This window comes from Myripristis murdjan, chromosome 4, assembly GCF_902150065.1.
Source record: "Myripristis murdjan chromosome 4, fMyrMur1.1, whole genome shotgun sequence".
Classification (NCBI taxonomy): domain Eukaryota; kingdom Metazoa; phylum Chordata; class Actinopteri; order Holocentriformes; family Holocentridae; genus Myripristis; species Myripristis murdjan.
In genome coordinates this window covers 27,469,526-27,490,346 of record NC_043983.1, presented here as the reverse complement: position 1 = coordinate 27,490,346, position 20,821 = coordinate 27,469,526, and the positions used below count along the sequence as shown (strand labels likewise).

Below are 20,821 nucleotides of genomic sequence, written 5' to 3'. Positions count from 1 at the left end.
TTATTTGTTAAAATTTTTTAAGTAGGTATGTAAAACTGCAAAATGAAAGACGCAGGAAAATATATATGTAAATATGTAAAAATATGTTAAAAAAAAATAAATAAAAAAGTAAATATTTATGTAAAAATATGTTAAAAAAATGTAAATATATATGTAAAATATGTAGAAATATCTTTTTAATATATGATTACTTTTAAATGTACACTTTCCCATTCACTATTGATAAGTAAACAATGCAATGTACCCTTCAAAGCATAGTTAATAACCATTACGTAATGAGTGATGCAGCAGTTATTGATGATGGTTATAGTGTTACTCAAGGTGACAGACAGATAGCAGTAAGGTTCACTGACTCACTGTTTTCACTTTTCTTGAGAAAAACTTTCCATCTGACTCTTTCTCACATGAAAAGCCAGTATAACAACGTGTTTCTCTGTGTGGGTTTACAAGGTTGCAGCTTTTCCTACGTTCAACACCGAAGTTAAAAAATCAACAAAGACGTCTGGAGGCGGCAGATCTGCTGCTTTTCAGACCCGCCGACTGAAACTGAAGCACAAACACAAGGTAACGACGAAATCTGTGGGTTTAAACGCTGCAATGCAACAACTTGTGAATTTTCCGTGTGACCAGCATCGATTCGTACAGCCCACCCGGCTCTCGTCGTGCAGCCGCCGTCCCGCCCACACGAGGCTTGGCGGGAGTTTCCACACCGCTCCAGCAGCCACACCCAAACACACACACACGGCCTGAGACTCAATGACGACAGCCAAGTGCATTACTCTGGGTAAACTTTATTCATTTATTATCTGATTGATCCAATATCATCTTTACAAAACAAACAGAGAAAATCGTATTCATACCTCTACAAAATAAGCCAAAAAATGAACACAAGTTTAGACATGGGCTGTTTTTTAGTGTAATGACTCGGTAACACAGTTAGTAAGCAGAAAGTGCCACAAAGCATCTCAGCTCCACGCTCAAACATCTGGACTCCTTTTCGCCCTGATTCCTTTCTTTAATCACAGCTGATATTCAGGTTTAGCTTTAAAAAGGACAGATCCGGTTACAGAGGCGGTCCAGTCGTCCCTCTGCTCCCTGTCTCACAGCAGGTTCAGCTCATGTTCACAGGTTTTACAAGGCAGAGTCCCTAACCAAGCTGCTGACTCACACACACACCGTGACAAATGGAACGCTGTCAGATCTGGGAAACAAGGGTGCAAATCTCATCTTTTTATGTTTTCCTGTGTAAATGCAGATTAAAATGAGCGCTTGTGCAATTTCTTTTTTTTTTTTTTGAGAAAATCCTGCCCTGGGAGTGTTTCTGCCTCAGCTCATCGTGTCTTCCTCCTCACTGCTGTTTGTTTACAAGCCACGACGCCGTGATGATCACTGCAACAAGGGTTCACCGGCTCCGTCCTCCCACACTTTTCAAAGTGAAGCGCAAAGAGCTACGATCCGGTCTGTCAGGGCCGATCACGTGTGCTTTAACAGTTTGACATCAATAAACTCCAATATTAAAAAATAAACTTCCCCCAAACTATGAGAATAATCTCCACTGCCACCCGGCCTCCTCTCTCATGTGTTCGTGATGTTTTCTCTGTCATGGCTGCACGGTTTGTGCTATCAACGCTGATCATTATCCTCGGTACAAATATCTGTTTTCCTCTCAAGGCCAGGAGGTGCACAGCATCACGATATGTTGCTATGGTAACATGATAACAAATGAGAATTTGATTGAAGGGAAAACTGTGAAAGCTTCAGGGTCAAGTTACCAATAACCGCTACGTATTGAGTTTATTATTTGCTCCTTAAAGCCCATAATGATCAACTCCCTTCCCTGTTATGTGAAATTTGAGTCTAAAGTCTGCCCTGATCCAAGCACCATTTCATTTTGTTTGAATGTACAGAAAGAGGTGAACGTCTACCACACAAGCTCGAAACATTTTCACAGGGGAAGTATCACATTATTATTTATTTTTTTCGTATTCCAAGATACTCAACAATATGAAAGATCTGGACACGGTTCCCCTCTGAAACCTAAATATAATATTATCTGTGACAAAAAAAAAATATATATAACAGCAAGGCTTGAAAAGAGCAGGCGGAGAAAAAGGCAACAACGAAAACAGCGAATCCATTTGGAAATCTAAGGAAGACACGAGTAATATATAGTCAGAGATCAAAATGTGATGAAGGTGAGAAAGAAAAATAAAGTCGCTCAGAGGGAACGGCTGCATGGTGCCACTGGAGGAGAGGAGGTGGATCTCCCTCGACAGAATAAGAGGGCGGACAGCGAATAATCAGCCTCATAAGTACTGAAATACATCAACTAACACTACACAACTTACAAAAGACAAAAAAAAGTAGGGATGCACGATATATATGAGCACGTCATCGGTATCGGCCGATAAAGGGTTCAAAATGAAATATCAGTATCGGCCTGAAATGAACATTTTTGACGATAGGACAGGCCGATAAGACACTTTAATTATGTTATGCTTGATGCTCCATATGATTTGCAAAGCGTTGTATTTTATGTGTGCATCTGCCACTTGTCCGTCACAATAAGACCAGCCTTAATAAAAATGTTAATTCCACTACAGGAGACACTTGATGTTCTCTGCAATTGGGTGAAAAAGAATATGTGCAGATATCGGTATCGTTATCAGCCAAAAGAATTGGAAAACTAATATCATGCATCCCTAAAAAAAAAAAAAAAAGACAGGGCAAATCTAGTAGGAAAGCTGGAGATCCACTATTTTACAGCAGAAAAACAAGATACCAAACATTAAAAAAGAAAAACACAAAAGGAAATACGACAACAGATAACTTCCTAACAAACACGAAGGCAAGCCTCTGGCGTGTGAAAGGCAACTTTACACGGGTGATCTGTGCCGATCTCTCGTTAGGGGGAACGACGACAGGCTGCACCTCCACAGACGGGGCTGGGGGGCTGGGGGGGGATTTGCTGTTTACCCTCCATGAAACTCATTTATTCTTCTATCAACGGCTTCATTTACGAGCTGTTCTGCTGCTTTCACCGAGGTCACATAAAAGGCGACGCCGTCACCTTTCATGTCAATATAATCTCTCCTGGACCTTCCCACCTGCCTTCCCGAGTCCCCAGGGGGAAAATAATGTGTGTGTGACCCCAGCGACCCCGGCTCATTAAAACACACTCGTGCTCTTGTCATGTGGGAGGCCACCGTCAAGTTTCAGGTCCTGATTCAAATTTGAACAAATATCATTCTAGTGCTGAGCCCGTTTGGTTTTACCTCGCTTTACCTCTAATTATTACAGTAACTAGTCCCGTCTCTCTCTCCTGCCTCTGTGCGTGTGTGTGTGACAGTGTTTACGGGCTGCCCCCCTCCTCCGCCTCCTCCTCCTCCAGTTCAACCAGAGCAGCGTGGCGATTGGCCTGGGAGCCCTCGCTGAAGAAAACCTTCTTGATCACGCCTGACTTGGGCGCCCGGATGGTGTGCTGCGGAGACAAACAACGACATAAATCAGAAACTTGGAAGGTACCTGTGGCAGAGGCAGAGGGAGAGGGAGTGTGTGTGTGTGTGTGTGTGTGTGTGTGTGTGTGTGTGAGAGAGAGAGAGAAGGAGTTCCTCACCTCCATCTTCATAGCGATCATGACCATGAGCGGGTCGCCGACAGTCACTTTGTCTCCTGCCTTCACCAGCACCTGAACACACAGCGAGGCAGGCAGACAGAGTTTAAAAAAAAAATAATAAACATCACACTCCTTTACCCTCACTGCCAAAAATCAGCTTTAGATGTTTTTTGAAGCTTTGATGATGCCTTTCCCATGGCTGCATCTTCATCATTCTACCTTGAATTGTAAGGGGAACTGAGAGATACATGTACTTACTTTATTTAATATTTCATGTGGCAACGGAAGTCGTCTTAAACTCGACAAGGACATTTCAGATGACTGGTTTGTGCTTAAATACTGCTCTTAGTTTATAAACCACTGAACGGTCCAGGGCCAAAATACATTTCAGCTCTTCTGAACCCTCCAGATGTCTCAGATCGCCTGCGACCGGTCCGCTTTCTGTCCCCAAAGTCAAAACTAAACATGGAGACGCAGCTTTCGGTTTTTATGCACCACATCATCTGGAACAAACTCCCAGAAAACTGCACGTCTGCTGCAACTCTCAGCTCCTTTTAAACCTTTCTGTTTCTTGCTGCCTTTTAATAAGTTAAATCTGAAGCTTTTGATTTTTTTTTTTTAATGTAACATACTGCAGTGTTGTTGAAACGTGCCATACAAATAAACTTGTACTTGCCTTTAAAAAAAAGGACCATACCTGTGATTTTGAATGTTTGGCCCATTTACTACAATTTTCCCACATTTTTCACTGCAACAAACCGTTTGTTGTTAGATTTTTGTTCACAAGTCTGGCACCTGCCTAAAGAGTTGTTGCTGTTTAACCAATAAAAACATCACATTCTTGATCAATCAGGCCCCTCCCATCAAATTAAACCTCCCCTCTCTCCCTAACTGATCTCCGATTGGTTGACATTTTTAAAAGATGCCTCTCTGTGTTCAGCCCTGCCTCAACGGCCAACAGGAAATACATCAAGTTAAAGAACTAGGAGGCTCTCAAAATGCTCTCCTCCTCTCCTTCAAAGTGGATTTAATGGGCAAACTGAATTTAAATTTTTTTTTTTTTTTTTTAAATTCCAAGTCTATTTTGCGGAGAGAGCAAATATTATTAACATTTTGTACTCCGTGTGTAGCCGAGACCGGTGTGCATGTAGCACATGGGTAATTTCCCCGTGTCGTGCTGAGGTGCTGCTGGATGAATCATACATACTAAAGAATTCACAACATCTCATCAAAAAACCCACCTTATAATGTTCTGCCTCAGTGGCTAACAAAGTCGTCGCCATTCGAAAACAACAGAAAATGATAATTGGCTGTGTAAAGCAAACGTTTCCACAGGGACTATTTTCCTGGGTGGAGGGATCGTTTCACTCCATCCAATTTAAAAGCCATCAAAAAAACAACCGTGTTGCAGCTTTTAGGAAAACTAATGTGGACGACTTTATCACCATGATGGAGGAGTGGTGTGGAGAGAGTTTGAAGTCTCCGGAAGTTCATTTTCAAATCGCAGTCGGATGAATGGAAACCAGCAGCGGGATAAAAGGGAGGAAAATAATACTGGAGTTCTAAAATGTGACTGTTTGCTTTGGAAAAGGGTTTACAGAAATGTGAAGTTTATACATTTTGTAGATATTAGGCTAAACATGCAAATTACACCGGTACAGTCCCTTTCAGTGGTCGACAGATTCAACAAACAGCAACCTAATCAGAGTTGCCGTCATTTAGTCTTCATACTGCAGAGCAACCACAGGTCTCACCTTCTCGATAGTGCCGGTCATGGGGGCCACAGCGCCACCCTGAGCCGAAGAGCCGCCAACGCCGGCCAAATACTTGGGGACAGGAAGCGACACCTCGGCACTGCCCTCCTACAGAGTGAAAGAGAGAAGCACTTCAGTCAGAACAGTCTTTTACATTATAAAGCAGAGGAGACGCTCACTGATAAACAATCCAGCATCATTGTTTGTGCGACACACACACAGCACTGAGAGGCTTTGGCATCACAGCCCTGGGAAAGTGCATCTGATTAGCATTTATTTTCCCCCTGAACTCAAGTTTATGTGTCTTTTTTCCGATGCACCAGGACGGAGAGATGTGAGAGGCGATCTGCTGGATGTGAACACTGGTTGTGGAGCAGCAGGTGAAACGAGCTTAGCTTTACATTAAGATGCAGAGGAAGTGGATTTGCACTGTTATGCTCACCCTGTTATCTGGATAGCATCAATCATAAACGATTCCTAATAGACAAGTAAAATGATACAGATAAATACAAAATGCGTGAAGTGCAAATCTGTATGTAGGCCTATACTTAAAGGCAGAATGAGTGGGATTTTCCTAAAAAAAAAAAAAAAACAATGTACAGACTCATACAAGGATAATCCCTCTCAACCATCACTTATGATAAAGCAGATGAATCTCGTCAAAAACTAAACTATCCAGAGAGGAGGAGCCATCTCTGAATGTTGTGTTTACAAACCACAAGCGACAAATCCTCCTCATTCTGCTTTTAATGAGCCAGGAAATAATAAATGTTCATTTTTTTTCTCCCCCTCTGGTATTTGACCTTGCAGTTAATGAAGTTTTCCTGCCATCGCTCCAGTGGAAAGCCAAAGTCTCAGTGAGTATGCCACAGCACTGAAGTGTGTGTTGGTTACCATGGAGAAGAGGTGGACCGTGTTGTCCAGGATGACCAGTTTGGGGCGGGACTTCACCCCGTTAACGGAGCAGTGCAGGAACGTGGCCCCGTCCTCCAGCTCCACGTCCCCGGTCACATGGTACAGCTCCTCGCCGATCTGAAACGGGAAAACACACCTCGTTCCTAGAACTTCCACTCCCTACAAACAGCATTACTGCCCCGGCTAATTCTGCTACTCCTTGATTATGTCTGACATTTACAATTTGTCCTTCACCTACAACAGCAGGGCTCCCATTGCCTGACTTTCCCTGAACCTTCCTTAATTAAAATGTTGAATTTCCATAACCTACATAAATGTATCAGGATGTGTGTTTACTTGAACAAAACCGTAAAAAACACTTGGACTCAAATTCACTTCTTATTGAGGTTATTATGCTTTATTCTACAGGGTAAGAGAACAGAACATGAACATAGTGGTTAATAAATATTACCTTGGATAATTAAGTGGCTGCAGTTTTTAAAAACTGAGCCTGAAAAAAAACAAAAACAAATCAATGATACTGCATTGACTTGTCCAAAGCATTTATTAAATTCCCTGATTTTCCCTGTCTGACTTTTCAAAATTCCATGGCATGTTTTTCCTAGCATTTGCAGGAGCTTTTCTTAAAATCCAAAGTTTAATCCAAGCTGTAGGCAAAGCTGCAAAAAAAAAACCCTCCAGCTCACCTGCATGGTGTAGCTTCCATCTTTGTTATACGTCACCACCACATCAACCTCTAAAAGAGAGAGAGAGAGAGGTGGTTTCGAAGTTAGTTTATGAGTCATAAGTGCCCAACAAGGCAGAGAGGGATCAGTGAGTCAACGTGAGCGGTGGTTTTCAAAGTGACGGTCCAGGGCCCCCGGGGAGTGCAGCGTTCAGGCACCCGCTACAAACATTTAGTCACAAGAATCCTGACACTGATCCAGCATCACTGATCTGACATTAAGATACATAATTTTAATGACTGAATACAGTTTTCTCAATTTTTTTTTCTTTTTTTGGTAATTTTCTTTTTTTCTTTAATTTTTTAAAGTTTTTTTTAAAGTTCTGGTAAGTTTTTTTTTTTTTTTTTTTTTGCTATTTTGCTCATCACTGTTTTCCCCTACTTTTTCGTAGAAAGCAAGTGAATTTCAGAGGGTTACTTTTACAATTAATTCAGCCATTTTGTCACTGGTGGCATCTCAGAGAGACTGGCATCTCAACAATTTAGTGCAAAATACAAACAAAATTATCTTTTCTTATCAGGGTCCCCAGTGCAAATCATTTCATTTTGGGGTCCATGGCTCCATGAAAGTCAACCTGGTTTGAAAAGTTTGAAAATTCCTGAAATCCCTGCACAAAAAGTTATTTAAGAGCCGGGCTGAATCTGCACCCGGCTATTTTCAGCCTCTCTGTGACATTTATAGCATGAAAATGATGGGATATGAGTTCATTAGCAACCTGTCAGAAACCAGACCAGCCCTCAATTATTAAAACAGTCATTAAACAAACTCGCTGCGCAGCGCCACGACCTGCTGTTCACGTCTGCTGTGCTGCACCGACCCAGCGGTCAACTCACCACATGAATATTTCACCGAGAGCCTGATTTAACTGTCACTCCTGACAAAGCGGACCAGCTACGTGGTGACAGCGACCGTCCCGTCTGACGTCACTGCCTTTCCTGAAGCGGGAAGCACCGGAAACAGCAGGACGCCAAAATCATCATTTCCAGTGATGGGAGTAACAGCGTTACAAAGAAACGGCGTTACTAACGGCGTTACTTTTATCAGTAACGAGTAATCAAAGAAATTACTGTTTCCCCCGTTACAACGCCGTTACCGTTACTGACAATAAAATGCGCCGTTACTAGCCGTTACTTACTACTAATAATTATTATTATTTTATTATCCTATTCAAAAAATCTGTGTCTTGTGGAGAAAAAGCGGTGTGTCAGTTTTCAAACCGGTCGGGCTTTGCAGTTTTTCGTAACTTATCAACATGCATGGAGAATGAGCACATATTATAAGAAGCGCATCTCCACCTGCCATACAGAAGACCGGGGGTTCAATTCCCCACCTGAACAAGCTGACATTAATACTTTAAACTATAATGAATTACTTTTTCAAAGTAACGTGCCCAACACTGACAATGATAGATGAAATTTGACAGCAATGTCCACACTGCAACAGCAATGCAAAAATATGTGCATTAATAAGAGGATTTAAGAAAAGAAAAAAAGTAATCATAAAAATTACTTTCCCCAGTAACTGAATTACTCTTCTGCAGCAGTAATTGAGTAGTAATCAAAATTACTTTTTTACAGAAGTAATTAGTAATTGTAACTTATTAGTTTTGTGAGTAATTGGTCCCAACACTGAATTCATTTCTGATATTTGGATTTTGGCAGAGGAAAGCTTCCTTCAGCTCCGGTTCAGCTCCAGAATCAACCAGACACTCAAACTATTTAACCAACAGGCTTCATTTCTACGTAAAACAGGATTTCAGTTCAGATTCAGTCAGGTGTCTCAGGTCAGCGTCTGGCTTCTGCATTTTGACAATTACCAAGAGTTTTAACCAACTCTTCCCCTCCGTCCCAGCATGCCCCTGGTTGTACTCACTTTTGTCTCCCAGCTGCAGCGTCATGTTTCTGTTGAACAGGATGTTGATTCTCCGCCCGCTGCTGGAGCCAAACGGAGAGTAAGGGTCTGGAAAACACACACACACACACACACACACACACACACATACACACATTAACGTGCTTAAAGCCAAATGTTAGAGGTTTTTTTTTTTTTTTGTCACAGTTAAGTTACAACCATTTCTCAACACTGAGTTCACTTTTTCAAAACTCTTCTCACAGTTAGAACGAGCACCAAGCTGTGAAGGATTTGTGACTGCTTTGACACAAAATGCTTTCAATAACCACTTTTCAAAATTCCTGAATTCATTTCTCAAACAAACAAAATTTCATGTCCCCCAGTCCATCTAGCGAAAGTCTATATACTCTTTCCAAAACTGGGAAACTCCATTTCAAAACCTAACACGCAAAAGTAAAGTGGCCGGCAGCGTAAATCATAAATAATATATACAAACTACTAAAACACACAGATACATGAAAATGAGAGCAACTTCACAGTCAGATGTTCCTCAATTCCTCAAAGTTTTGTTGCCATTAATATTCATTCTATATATATTTGTAATTACTATATGCCACAAAATAAAAAACACATACAAAGCACAATGAAGCCTTACTGCAGTATTATTATATTTCAACATCATTCCAGTAGCACATTCTATGAAGAGATGCTTTTGTAATGGAAAGTTTGGAGGAAATTAATCAGACTTTCTATAAATTAACCGACCAAAGAGCCAGGAAATATTTCATCTAATAACAAAAGAAAACAAAAATGATACAAAAGAAAAGCAGGAGAGCACAGAGTCAATAAGGGACATTAGGTGGTGTTTCTACTGACACGCTACTTCAGGTCATCGTGTTGTGACTGACAAGGTGAGGAGAAAATCAGAGCTCGTGTTTTGGTGGAATTATTTGATTTTGCTATGTGTTTGCAGTTTTTGGAAGCTTTGGTTTATTTTCCGGGTGTGAAGTTAACGGTTAGCAGGTGCAGGCGGTCGTAGGAAGCATTTCGAAAAGCAAACTTCAAAGAATTGAAGAGTTCTTGTAAGTAATTGCGAAAAAAAAAAAAAAAAGCCCTGCGAGTCTTAGAGGCCCAGAGTGCACGTCAGGTCAGCGTGTGAGCTCAGCGGGAGGGAGCTCGGACGGGTTTTTCCCTCCTTTATATCAGCGAGACACATCGAGGCTCTAAGAGGACTTCACAGCAGAGAGATGAGATCGCTCTGGCTCTTGCGACTCGCCTTTTTTTTTTTTTTTTGGCTTCTCGGTCTTGCAATTTAAATCTCATCAGAGCAGATCACTGACTCAGCCTCCTCATTTGACCTTATCACTTTTTCATGAACACTGGCTTTATTTCGCTCAAGGACCGAACAGGATAATATTAGCACTGTCAATGGGATGCTGATGTACTGTTCATATCATTCCCATAATGCCAAGCGCTCCACCAGTGCTAGTGAGCTGGGACTGAAGGACAAACACCCCTATATTAAAAATTAAAAACAAAAAAAAAAAAACAAGAAAAACTAAACTGAAATGAGTGAGTCCACTCTGGAAACTAACAGAAAATAAACTGAACTGAAAACAAAAATTAAAAAAAAAAAAGAAATAAAATTAAAAACTAATGAGAAATACAAAAGTATAATAACTCTGCTCCTCACTGAGACTCGCACTCGTGTGATAAGTGGGACGGTAAAAAAAAATAAATAAATAAATACATGTAAACTCCCAGATGTTCATGTCTCTCTCCACCTGAAGGAGGAAGAGGCTGTTGCCATGGAAACTGACAGCCGCATCCCTCACCGATTTGTGCTAATAACTAAATAAATAAACAAACACTCGTGCTCTGCTCTGAGTCTCATAATCTCCTCGGCGTCCCAGCTGCCCCAAATAATCTCAACTACAACAAACAGAGTCTGGATGGTTTTGACTATAAAATCCACAAATCATTTCAACTTAGTTACACAGTTCTATTTAATCACCGCACAGTCTGTGATCTTAAATGCAATTCTGTGATGTTTAGAGACGAGTGAGAAGGCTGTGCGTGAAACAACATTTGACAAAGTGACACTTAACGAGACAGAACCAAAGTTTGTATGCATCTCCTCCGTCTTTCTGCACGTGCGCTTCCGTTTAAGCGACTGTAAAATGCCTCTCAGAGAGTTTGAACGGTGTTAGGACAGTCCTTCATCTGCCCGCCCTCAGGCCTCCTAGATAGGGGGAGGGTTTGGGATTGAGCCAAAGATAAAGGCAAAGCACACCCAGGCTGCATTGTGGGACAGGTCAGGAGGACAGAGTGACATCATGTACAACAGCATCGTTTTTACTAATCGCTTCTGTGTTTCTGTGAATCGGTCATTCACAGAAACACAGCAGACCTTTAGTTCTATGAAAATGTTGTGAATTATTCCTTTTTTTTTGTCACTGCTACATTTACAGACTTCTTGGTAGATTTTTACAGGCTGTATCAGACCGCTGATAATTAAATGTTCATCAGGCCTGTAAATTATATAGGCCTGAAAATAAGATGGCACACCTGGTGCTGAGGATGGTTTTAAGGTTTGCTTTTTGCCTTCTGAGTGAATTGATATCGCAAAATGATTTAACACATAATTTTCACATCACCTTTACTTCAGATTTCAGATCCTCCACTAAACATTCTGAATCATTTTAATGGGTTATTCACTTTTTTAAAATTTTTAATCTGCCCATTTTGTGGCCATGAGTGGAGGAGAACTAAACTGGAGGGAGGAACCACTGTTCTGGTTGGCCAGGCTGCTTAAAGGAGGCGTTTAAATTGTTTTCTCCCACACTCTCTCAATGTAAAACACGGCTTCTTCAAAATGAAAAAAAAAAAATTAATTATGATTTATTTGTTGCAATTTTATAAATTACACATTTTAGAGAAGTGTACATAGAAAGAATAGTCTGGAAATATAATTTTTGCATACATTTCCAAACCTGGAAATGATCAAAATCACATTCCATAACTTAACCATTCTTTTCCAGGAACTCTGTGCAGAATTGTTTGTACTTCTCCTTTCTTCCTCTGCCAAATCAAACTCCAGATATTGTACATTCCTGTTTTCCAGTTAAAACTATCTGATTCAACACATCTCTGCTCACCATTGGATGATTGTACAAACTCCTGTGTGTGTGTCCTCTCCTGCAGCACCAGGCCCAGGGCCGCCTGGCACAGCGTCGCCCCAGAGGGAGCTCTCGGAGCGGGGAAGAGGTCGGCGTAGTGCTGGGGGATGAAGCTGGTGGAAACGTTGCCGGCCTCAAACTCCGGGTGGCCCGACAAACTGAGCAAGAAGTCGATGTTGGTGTTCAGACCCACGATCTGAGGTTACGAGGTTAAGAGGAAAAATACATATTTAAAATGTGAAAATGATGCACACTTTGCTTAAATTCGTGTTTTCTTCATATTCTCATATCCTTCTCGATGTTTTGATTGTAATTTCCACAACTTTTATACTGCATATTCCACCTTGCTGGTATACTTTATGCCATATATATTCTGGATTTACACATTTTGCTGTTTTAAAATGGTTTTCTCGTGTCTTACGTTGTACTGTCGTAAGCAGTATCGCAGTTTCTTTAAGGCAGCTGATCGGTCCTCTCCCCACACCACCAGCTTGGCTATCATAGGATCATAATGGGCTGACACCTCGTCCCCTGAAACACACACACACAAACACACACACACAATGAAATATATACCAACTTTATATCATTTATTACACACAGAACTGTCGATAAGAAATATCACATAACACGAAATTTGAGAAAATTGTGTACAATGTATAACAGAAGGCGCGGTTACGTGCATTTGTATGATAATGTTGTTGTTGTGATGCCGGACGCTGCTGTCTGCTCGCCACCGCTAGACTGCAGGTCTTTTATGTAATGCAAGCTTTTACTGTAACGCTTGTTGTCAAATGTATACTTGTTGTGACACTTGTGTGTAAGTGATGGGTGTGTTGAGAATGTTTGGATGTGTAATGTTGCCTTCTTAACTTCTACCAAGCCGCCACTGTACATAATAATTTGTTCTTAACGACTTGTCTGGTTAAATGAAACTTAAAAAAGAAGCAAAATTTCCCTCCCCTGTGCCTGCTGTGTTACATAAATAAACATTTCAACAGTAAACACGTCCGCCCCACCAGTGATGCAGTCAGTGGGTAATATAGATGCCACTTTGTTTTGGTGTAATTTTGAAAACTGAGTGCAGAGGAAAGAGGCGCCATTTCCTGGAAGTTTCACCAAAATCTGATTTTTGGTGTTTGAGATATCGCTGTGCCGTTTCTGCACTTCATCTCTCAGAGATCGCCTGTCAATCAAACAGTGTGGGCGGGACTATGATGTGTTTCTAATTGGATTTTCTGCTGATTTTGAGTTTCTGTAGGTGGCACTCTTTTCTTCCTCTGTTCGGTCCTGGTGGCTATCACTGCTCACGATAACTACCCAGTTCTTTTTCTTCTGTTTACGCCAAACGAACTGGAGACTGGACTTTCCCCAAAGTTTCACCAAAATCTGATCTTTGGTGTTTGAGATATCAGATTAGACAGCTGGACTGTTTATTCCAAACAAACTGGAAACATAACACTCATCACTTCCTGTGCTGCTGAGGATTTTTCCCAGGAAAGAGCAGAGAGAGTTTAGTCCAGGAAATGTAAAAGAATTCATGAACTGGATGTAAGTTGAATCACTGTTGTGTAGAGATGCATGTTAACACAGCCAGTGATGAGAGGTGTGTGTGTGTGTGTGTGTCTCACCCTCCCTGACTCCTGTCTCTATGCGTGTGTGTTGGTCTGCCAGGGGGGTGGAGAGATGCAGAAGAGGCCCCGCCCCCGGCAGGAAGTCGTTGTTTGGGTCCTCGGCGTAGATGCGGGCCTCGAATGAGTGTCCCCTCAAAATGATGTCATCCTGGAGGAGAGGCAGGCGCTCCCCTGCTGCCACCTAGAGGAGATTTTCCACTAATGAAGCTGAACTGAAATCAAGAGCTCTTGTTGGCAAAAGAGGAAACGACGCAAACTGAATGTTTTCCCTCCCGCTCGCTCACCCTGAGCTGCCACTCCACCAGGTCGGTCCCGGTGATCATCTCGGAGACAGGGTGTTCGACCTGCAGCCTGGTGTTCATCTCCATGAAGTAGAAGTTGTGCTGAGCGTCCATGATGAACTCCACCGTACCTGCACACACACACAGTCGGACAGCAGGACGTCAGTGTGAGAGTAAAACACCTCGGGCTGTGTTCACTGTGAGGAAAAATGTTCATGAATGAAAGAGATAAAAGGGATATGATCCTAAAAGTGATGTCATATTTGGAGCTGCCACAGACTTACACTGAACAATTTAATTCTGTAATTTTGTGTTTAAGAGACTGTGTGTGTGTGTGTGTGTGTGTGTGTGTGTGTGTGTCTATGCCTCACCTGCACCTACATAGTTGACAGCCTTGGCTGCTCTGACTGCTGCCTCTCCAAGTTTCCTTCGAACTTCAGGGCTAATGCCAGGCTGGAAATACACACACACACACACACACACACACACACACAGAAAGAAACTCGGTGAAAGCATGCAGAAGCAACTGGCAAGAGCAAATGCAAGTGCACATAGGCGATATATAAATCCGTTTTCACAGTACACATCCACACAGTTTGGCTGTTCTTCATGCAGCAAACAGCAAAAGAGCAGCAGCTCCATCCACCAGCGCTGTGGAAGGTGCCATCTGCTGTGCCTGCACACCAAACCCGGGAAAATTCAACTTCTACCGTCCACCAAGACAAGATGATGAGACGTCAATTTATGTTCATATGTTTGTTCACCTGTTCTTCTTGTCTTTTCCACCAAAATAAATTGACAGAGTAAGAATAATAACAATAAGTAAAGAGGAGCTTTGTTCTTCTGAGTGTTTATATTCGAGTGTGAGGGAAAAACACACACAAAAAAAAAAAAAACGGCAGATTTTGATTTGGCAGGAATTTCCAAATTCTGCTTTGCTTGTTATTCATTCACAAAAGGAGAAGAACCATGTTCAGTTATTTATGTCTCTCTTATTTTGAAATGAAATCAAACTGTCGTCAGGAACAGTTACAGTTTGTAATACAGTAACACTTTATATTAAGGTCCTTGTAATAAGTGTTAGTTAATAGGTAATGATGCCCTTATAAGTCCTCTATAAGATGCTTATTATCATTAATAAGTGTTAATATGACCATATAAGTCTATGAATAATAGCATCATTAACACATTTATTGTTACATTATGAGATATTTAATTGCTTAATGCTTATTACCAGGAGCTCAATACAAAGTGTTCCCTGTAATATTATTTAATGGATCAGTTTTCACATTTGAGTGTGGATCAGGCCACATATTTAATCACCTTGCCCAACCCAAACCTGACAGGCTTTTTTTTTTTTTTTTTTTTTTTTAATGTCTGAACCCGACCTGAGAAAAACATCAAGTAAGCAGAAAATCTGATGGATGATGGATGATGATACATGGCACACACACCAACTCAGATAGATTATGTGCTTAATCTGTGGTCTGGTCAGTTGAGTCTAATCAGTCCTTAAATCAGTCTGCGCTCAGTTTTCCATCATGCACCTTTAACATCTCCATTCCAGAGTCCAGCACTTTCAGAAACACACATGGACAACAAATAAAAAAAAACCCTGAGACAAATGTACACACACACACACGTTTGTTTTACTATATTTGTGAGGAAACTGTATTGATTTACATTCACCCTCTGTAGCCTTTCCCTAATCTCAGCCATAACCACATTATACCTAACCCTAACCCTAACCCTTATCCTTACCTTAACCTAACCCTTCTAACCTTAACCCTAACCTTGATCAATAACCCAGAATTAGCTGTTTCCTTTGTGAGAACCAGCCAAAATGTCACACACACACACACACACACACACACACACACACACACACACACACACACTCGTGTGTCTCACCCCCGGTGCCTCCTCGATGATCTTCTGATGTCGCCTCTGGACGCTGCAGTCTCTCTCAAACAGGTAAACTGCGTTACCGTGCTGATCTCCAAACACCTGGACCTCCACATGTCTGCAGGACGGGACGGACAGCACAGGGACAAATCAAGCTTTACTGCTGGAAATATAAAGGTGGGATTGCGTGTGTGCGTGTGTGTGTGTTTGAGAGTGTGAGTGTGTGTGTGTGTGCGTGTGTTACCTGGGGTCCTCCACAAATTTCTCCACCAGCATAACATCATCATTGAAGGACTTCCTGGCCTCACGTCTGGCTGACTCCAACTGCTCCATGAAATCTGAGTCTGACCGGGCGATACGCATACCCTGAACACACACACACACACACACACACACACAGAATACAAAGGTGAAAGGATAAACATGTGAATAAAGAAGGATGTTAACTGCAGAAACCAGGCAGCCTGAATGTACCCAACAGCTGCAGCCACATCCCTGTATGACACTAAATGTCTCGTCACTGAGTTGTTATTTAGCAAATGCATTTTTTAAATCGCTGGTTATTTCATAATTTGCTTATCAGCAAAATTTACTTTCACTTAAACTTGTCACTTTATGAAAATTTGCCATTCAGCCCTTTAAATTCGATTCCTCTCACTCTGAATAAACAGCCATGGAGGAAGTTTGTTTAGTGAAACCAAGAGGAAGCCCTCTCACCTTCCCTCCTCCTCCACGAACGGCCTTGATCATCACCGGGTAGCCAATCCGGGCAGCCTCTGCTTGGAGCGTCGCGTCTGATTGGTCCTCTCCATGGTAACCACCGATGATTGGCACCCCGGCAGCTGACATGATGTGTTTGGATGTGCTGAGGAGACAGATCAAGGAAACCAAATTAATACCTGCAGAGAATGTTTTTTTTCACACTGGTCATCATTAGTTTAGACTTTTTTTTATGAAGCTCAACAACTGTTTGTGTTGTGTTTCATGTTATGATCTGACGTATTTTCCTCTTCCACACATTGTGAATTTCTGCAGCCCAGTTAGTCCTTTTCCTACCGAAGAGGAAAGGATTTTTAACATCCTTTATTATTTTGCAGAGTGTAAAACATTCATCATTATAGCAAGCATCGGTTTTGCCAGAGATTGAATAAGTGTGTGTGTGTGTGTGTGTGTGTGTTGCAGTACCTCTTGATGCCCATGTCTCGGATAGCAGAGGAAGGTGGGCCGATGAATATGATGCCCTCCTGTTTACACGCCTCAGCAAACTCTGTGTTCTCTGACAGAAAGCCATAGCCAGGGTGGACCGCCTACACACACACACACACACACACACACACACACACACACACACACACACACACACACACACACACACACACAAGTTGAAACACTGTGACCTAACTCGGTTTTGTTTACAGACATTTACTGGATTGAAGACATTTTTTCCCAACTAGGAAATTAATTTTCTGAATTTACAAAAACTGATACCGCTACAAATCAATCACTCATTATAATATTTTCATGCATTTGAAATGTTTGCAAAAACAAAAGTAAAAAGAAGTGAATTCTGAAGTTATGATGTTAAGTCTCTACTTTATTTTTTTCCCATTTTTAGGACAAATTTCATGAGTTTGGAAAATTGGGGGTGAGTTAGGGGCAAACTGAGGGTTATATCACTTATCTATTATTTCTTTACATCACAGATTATCGACTGCATTCCCTCTGACAGCTTGTTCATATTGAAGCGGACTGCTGACCTGCCCACTGTTCCTCTTTTCCAGATTTTTCCTTTAACAAATACGAGACTACTCACATGAGAGCCAGACCTCTTGGCCACTTCCAGAACTTTCTCCATAGACAGGTAACTCTGCTGAGAGGCTGCAGGGCCGATGTGGTAGGCCTCATCTGCCTGCAAAATGATATGCACACACACACACACACACACACACACACACACACACACACACACACACGCACACACACACGCGCTTACCTATCTGTTTTTAAAACTAGAGAGAGAGAGAGAGACAGACACAGACATACAGGCAGACACCCAGAGCGGGGTATCTAGTCACTCTTAAAGGGATATTCCACCGTTTTGGGAAAAATCCGCTTTTTCCGACTTACCTTAAGAGTTTCCATAAAGTTTATTTTTTCACTTTGACGGAGCTACGCTAATGACTCCCATAGATTTTAAGTCTTTATGCTAAGCTAACATGAAATGCTACCTAAAGGAGTGGAGGGGAAAATGATATCAAACATCTTGTCTCAGTCTGAGTAAGTTGTATAAAAAAAAATTAAAAATAAAAAAAAACATGGTATGTTGCCCCAAAAGTTGGAGTATTCCTTTAAGACTTTTAATGTTACTCAAAATTGGACTGAAGACAGGTTTATAGGTTTATTTAACTGCAAGGATCGACCCCTTGAGTGGCACCGACTCATTTGAGGGGGTCCTCGACCAATTTAACAAGACAAATAAAGAAAAAAAATTCTCGAAAAACAGACTATTTTTGGTTGAACATACAATAGCTAATGAAACAGAAAACAAAAACGACACCAGGATGATGTGGAACTGCATTCACGAAGGCAGGTGTAACTAAAACACACTTTACAAAACCCCAAATACCACATAGAGACAAAACAACAACAGCAAATGGACAGAAGCTGCTGCTGCTTTTGTGTGTGACATGCAGCTTCTCACCATGGCCACGTGCATGGAGTGCCTGTCTGCGTCGCTGTACACAGCCACGGAGCGGACGCCCATCTTCTTGGCCGTCCTCATCACACGACACGCGATCTCTCCTCGATTGGCGATCAGCACCTTCTCTATCCTTCCCACTCCTGGACGGCACACATCACATCCACAAAAATTAAGGAACAGATGTTTGTCGCTGTCATCATCATCATCATCATCATCAGCACAAACTTTTATGGACCATTATTTTGTCAAACACTTTTCTAAAAGACAATATAAAGTGTTCTTAAACTGCAACACATTTTAACCTCAGTAATGTTGATACTTGAAATTTAAATGCTATTTCTGCAGTTTTCCAGGTTTCTATTAGATGCACTGGTTCATTTCCACTGGTTTGGGGTCCAAAATGGGAGTCAGGTTGATTATGGTTTACTTCTCTAATGTGACAAAAGTTCAAACATCTCCACCATTTGAGACCCAGAAAGTGCTACCAAAATGGGAATTACAGAATTAATCCTAGTCTGTATTTCAGCTCAAGTAAAACTCTCAGCAGCAACACTTTTCACAGCTTCGAAATTTGTGGTACAATTACCGATAATGTGTGTTTGTGTGTGTGTGTGTGTGTGAGACTGCACTGTACAGACAACACACTGCAGCTTTGACATGAACTGGTCAGCCTTTTCTTCACCCACCTCCTGAAACAAACCTCACACGTCCTTTGGTCCATGACAGTTTCCTGAGAGGAGAGGAGGTGAGAGGAGTCACTGGGTCAGACGGATCATAACAACAAACCACCATCCACAGCCCCACATAGTGTGCGTGCGTGTGTGTGTGTGTGTGTGTGTGAAGGGCAGACTGAGACCTACATGAATGAGCTGCAGAGGGGAGGCTAAAGTTAACTCCACTGACAGCCAGATATAGTGAGTTTGAAGCAACAAACAGCCTCAAATAGTGCAGAAACATGAGCAGAATTAAATGAAATGAGCGTGTGAATTTGGACATTGCCCACATCTATGCACATTGTATACATTGATGCACACTGGTTTTATTGGCTTTTTATCATCTATTTATCATCTGGACGCTATTTATTTATTTATCATCTGTTTATACTGTAAATACATTGTATACATCGATGCACACTGGTTTTATTGGTTTTTTGCACATTGGTTTTTTTTTGCACATTGGTACTTAGATCTTTAGATCTCGAGGGTCATCTTTATTCTTTATTTTTGATTTACTTAATCTTGTACTCTGTGGATACTGCTGGAAACTGTGAATTTCCTTCGGGATGAATAAAGTATCTAACTAACTAACTAACTAACGAATGACAGGTTCAGACACAGCCATGCTAGCTGCCTGTCTGCTACCTTTATTTAACCTTGCACAGCTCTTATCTGATCCAGCAGCTTGGACACAAGTTATTACGGGATTCACACCAAATGTCAAAACACTGTGAGGTGCATCAGCTCAGTAATCATGAGCACCAGCTGGTAATTTAATGACTAATCAATCACCTGTGGAGGTTTAATACCGGCGCGTCTGTTTGGTTAGCTCAGTGTAGGCTAAGCTAACTCGGCTAGCCTGCTGCCAGACACCACACATGACAGACAGCAGCGGAGCCAGCGCTAAAATAAAGACACGGAGGTCGCCGTGAAAACCGCCACACATGACACACTTTGACCTACTTACTGTGTAAATATCCTCAGACCCTGCAGGGTGGGAAAATTCAGGATGACAGCAGCCATGGCCACCAGCCGCTGCTAGCTAACCTGACCTGAGCAGCCGAGAGGAAAAAATAACCGACGCGGTGCTGAGAGCGGACACCGCCGGGCGCTGTGCGGGACAGACACCGCTTCAATACATACATACACAGGTGAATGTGATCACTAATTAATGTTTGGACGATAGAAACGCCTACAATTCATTTTATCTGGCAAAAAAACGGGGATTTGTGCACTCTTTACAAGTGTGTGAACTATTTTTGACCTTTACAAGGACTCGTAGTGCCGTTAGCCAATAGGAGAGCTGGATGTGGAGGCGGAGAGGAAGGAGGGAGCCTGCAATTCGAGCCAATCACCAGCAGAGGGAGCTCTCCCCCTCAGTTCAATTCAATTCAGTGGGGTTTTATGCCATAGCAAGTATGAAATAAAAACAAAAAGTGCACATTAAACAGAGGGATTGGTTAAAAAAAAAAAGTGAGAATAGCTGTGCAAACACTCCAACTGTTTTTTTTATAATGAAAAAAATTAAAGATATTTGTTCTATA

At 41.7% G+C, this 20,821-nt stretch overlaps 1 protein-coding gene across 1 annotated transcript; it reads right to left on the bottom strand.

The window, feature by feature from the left end:
• Nucleotides 1-771: 771 nt before the first annotated feature.
• On the bottom strand, nt 772-20,498 carry mccc1 (methylcrotonyl-CoA carboxylase subunit). The gene is made up of 19 exons (XM_030050434.1): nt 20,245-20,498; nt 19,248-19,291; nt 18,562-18,701; nt 17,674-17,769; nt 17,046-17,167; nt 16,578-16,725; nt 16,105-16,226; nt 15,867-15,978; nt 14,327-14,408; nt 13,959-14,086; nt 13,672-13,855; nt 12,462-12,571; nt 12,020-12,236; nt 8,883-8,969; nt 6,972-7,021; nt 6,265-6,402; nt 5,371-5,478; nt 3,617-3,688; nt 772-3,481 (listed from the first exon to the last, which is right to left on the bottom strand). The coding sequence occupies exons 1-19, from the start codon at nt 20,298-20,300 to the stop codon at nt 3,353-3,355; spliced, it is 2,145 nt and encodes a 714-aa protein (XP_029906294.1). The 5' UTR covers nt 20,301-20,498; the 3' UTR covers nt 772-3,352.
• Nucleotides 20,499-20,821: the final 323 nt, after the last annotated feature.

Coding starts and splice junctions, on each gene's coding strand:
- mccc1 (XM_030050434.1), bottom strand. CDS start 20,300: ATGGCTGCTGTCATCCTGAATTTTCCCACCCTGCAGGGTCTGAGGATA. Junction 5,479..6,264: donor CGGTCCACCTCTTCTCCATG/GTAACCAACACA, acceptor TTCACTCTGTAG/GAGGGCAGTGCCGAGGTGTC. Junction 3,482..3,616: donor TGATCGCTATGAAGATGGAG/GTGAGGAACTCC, acceptor TTGTCTCCGCAG/CACACCATCCGGGCGCCCAA.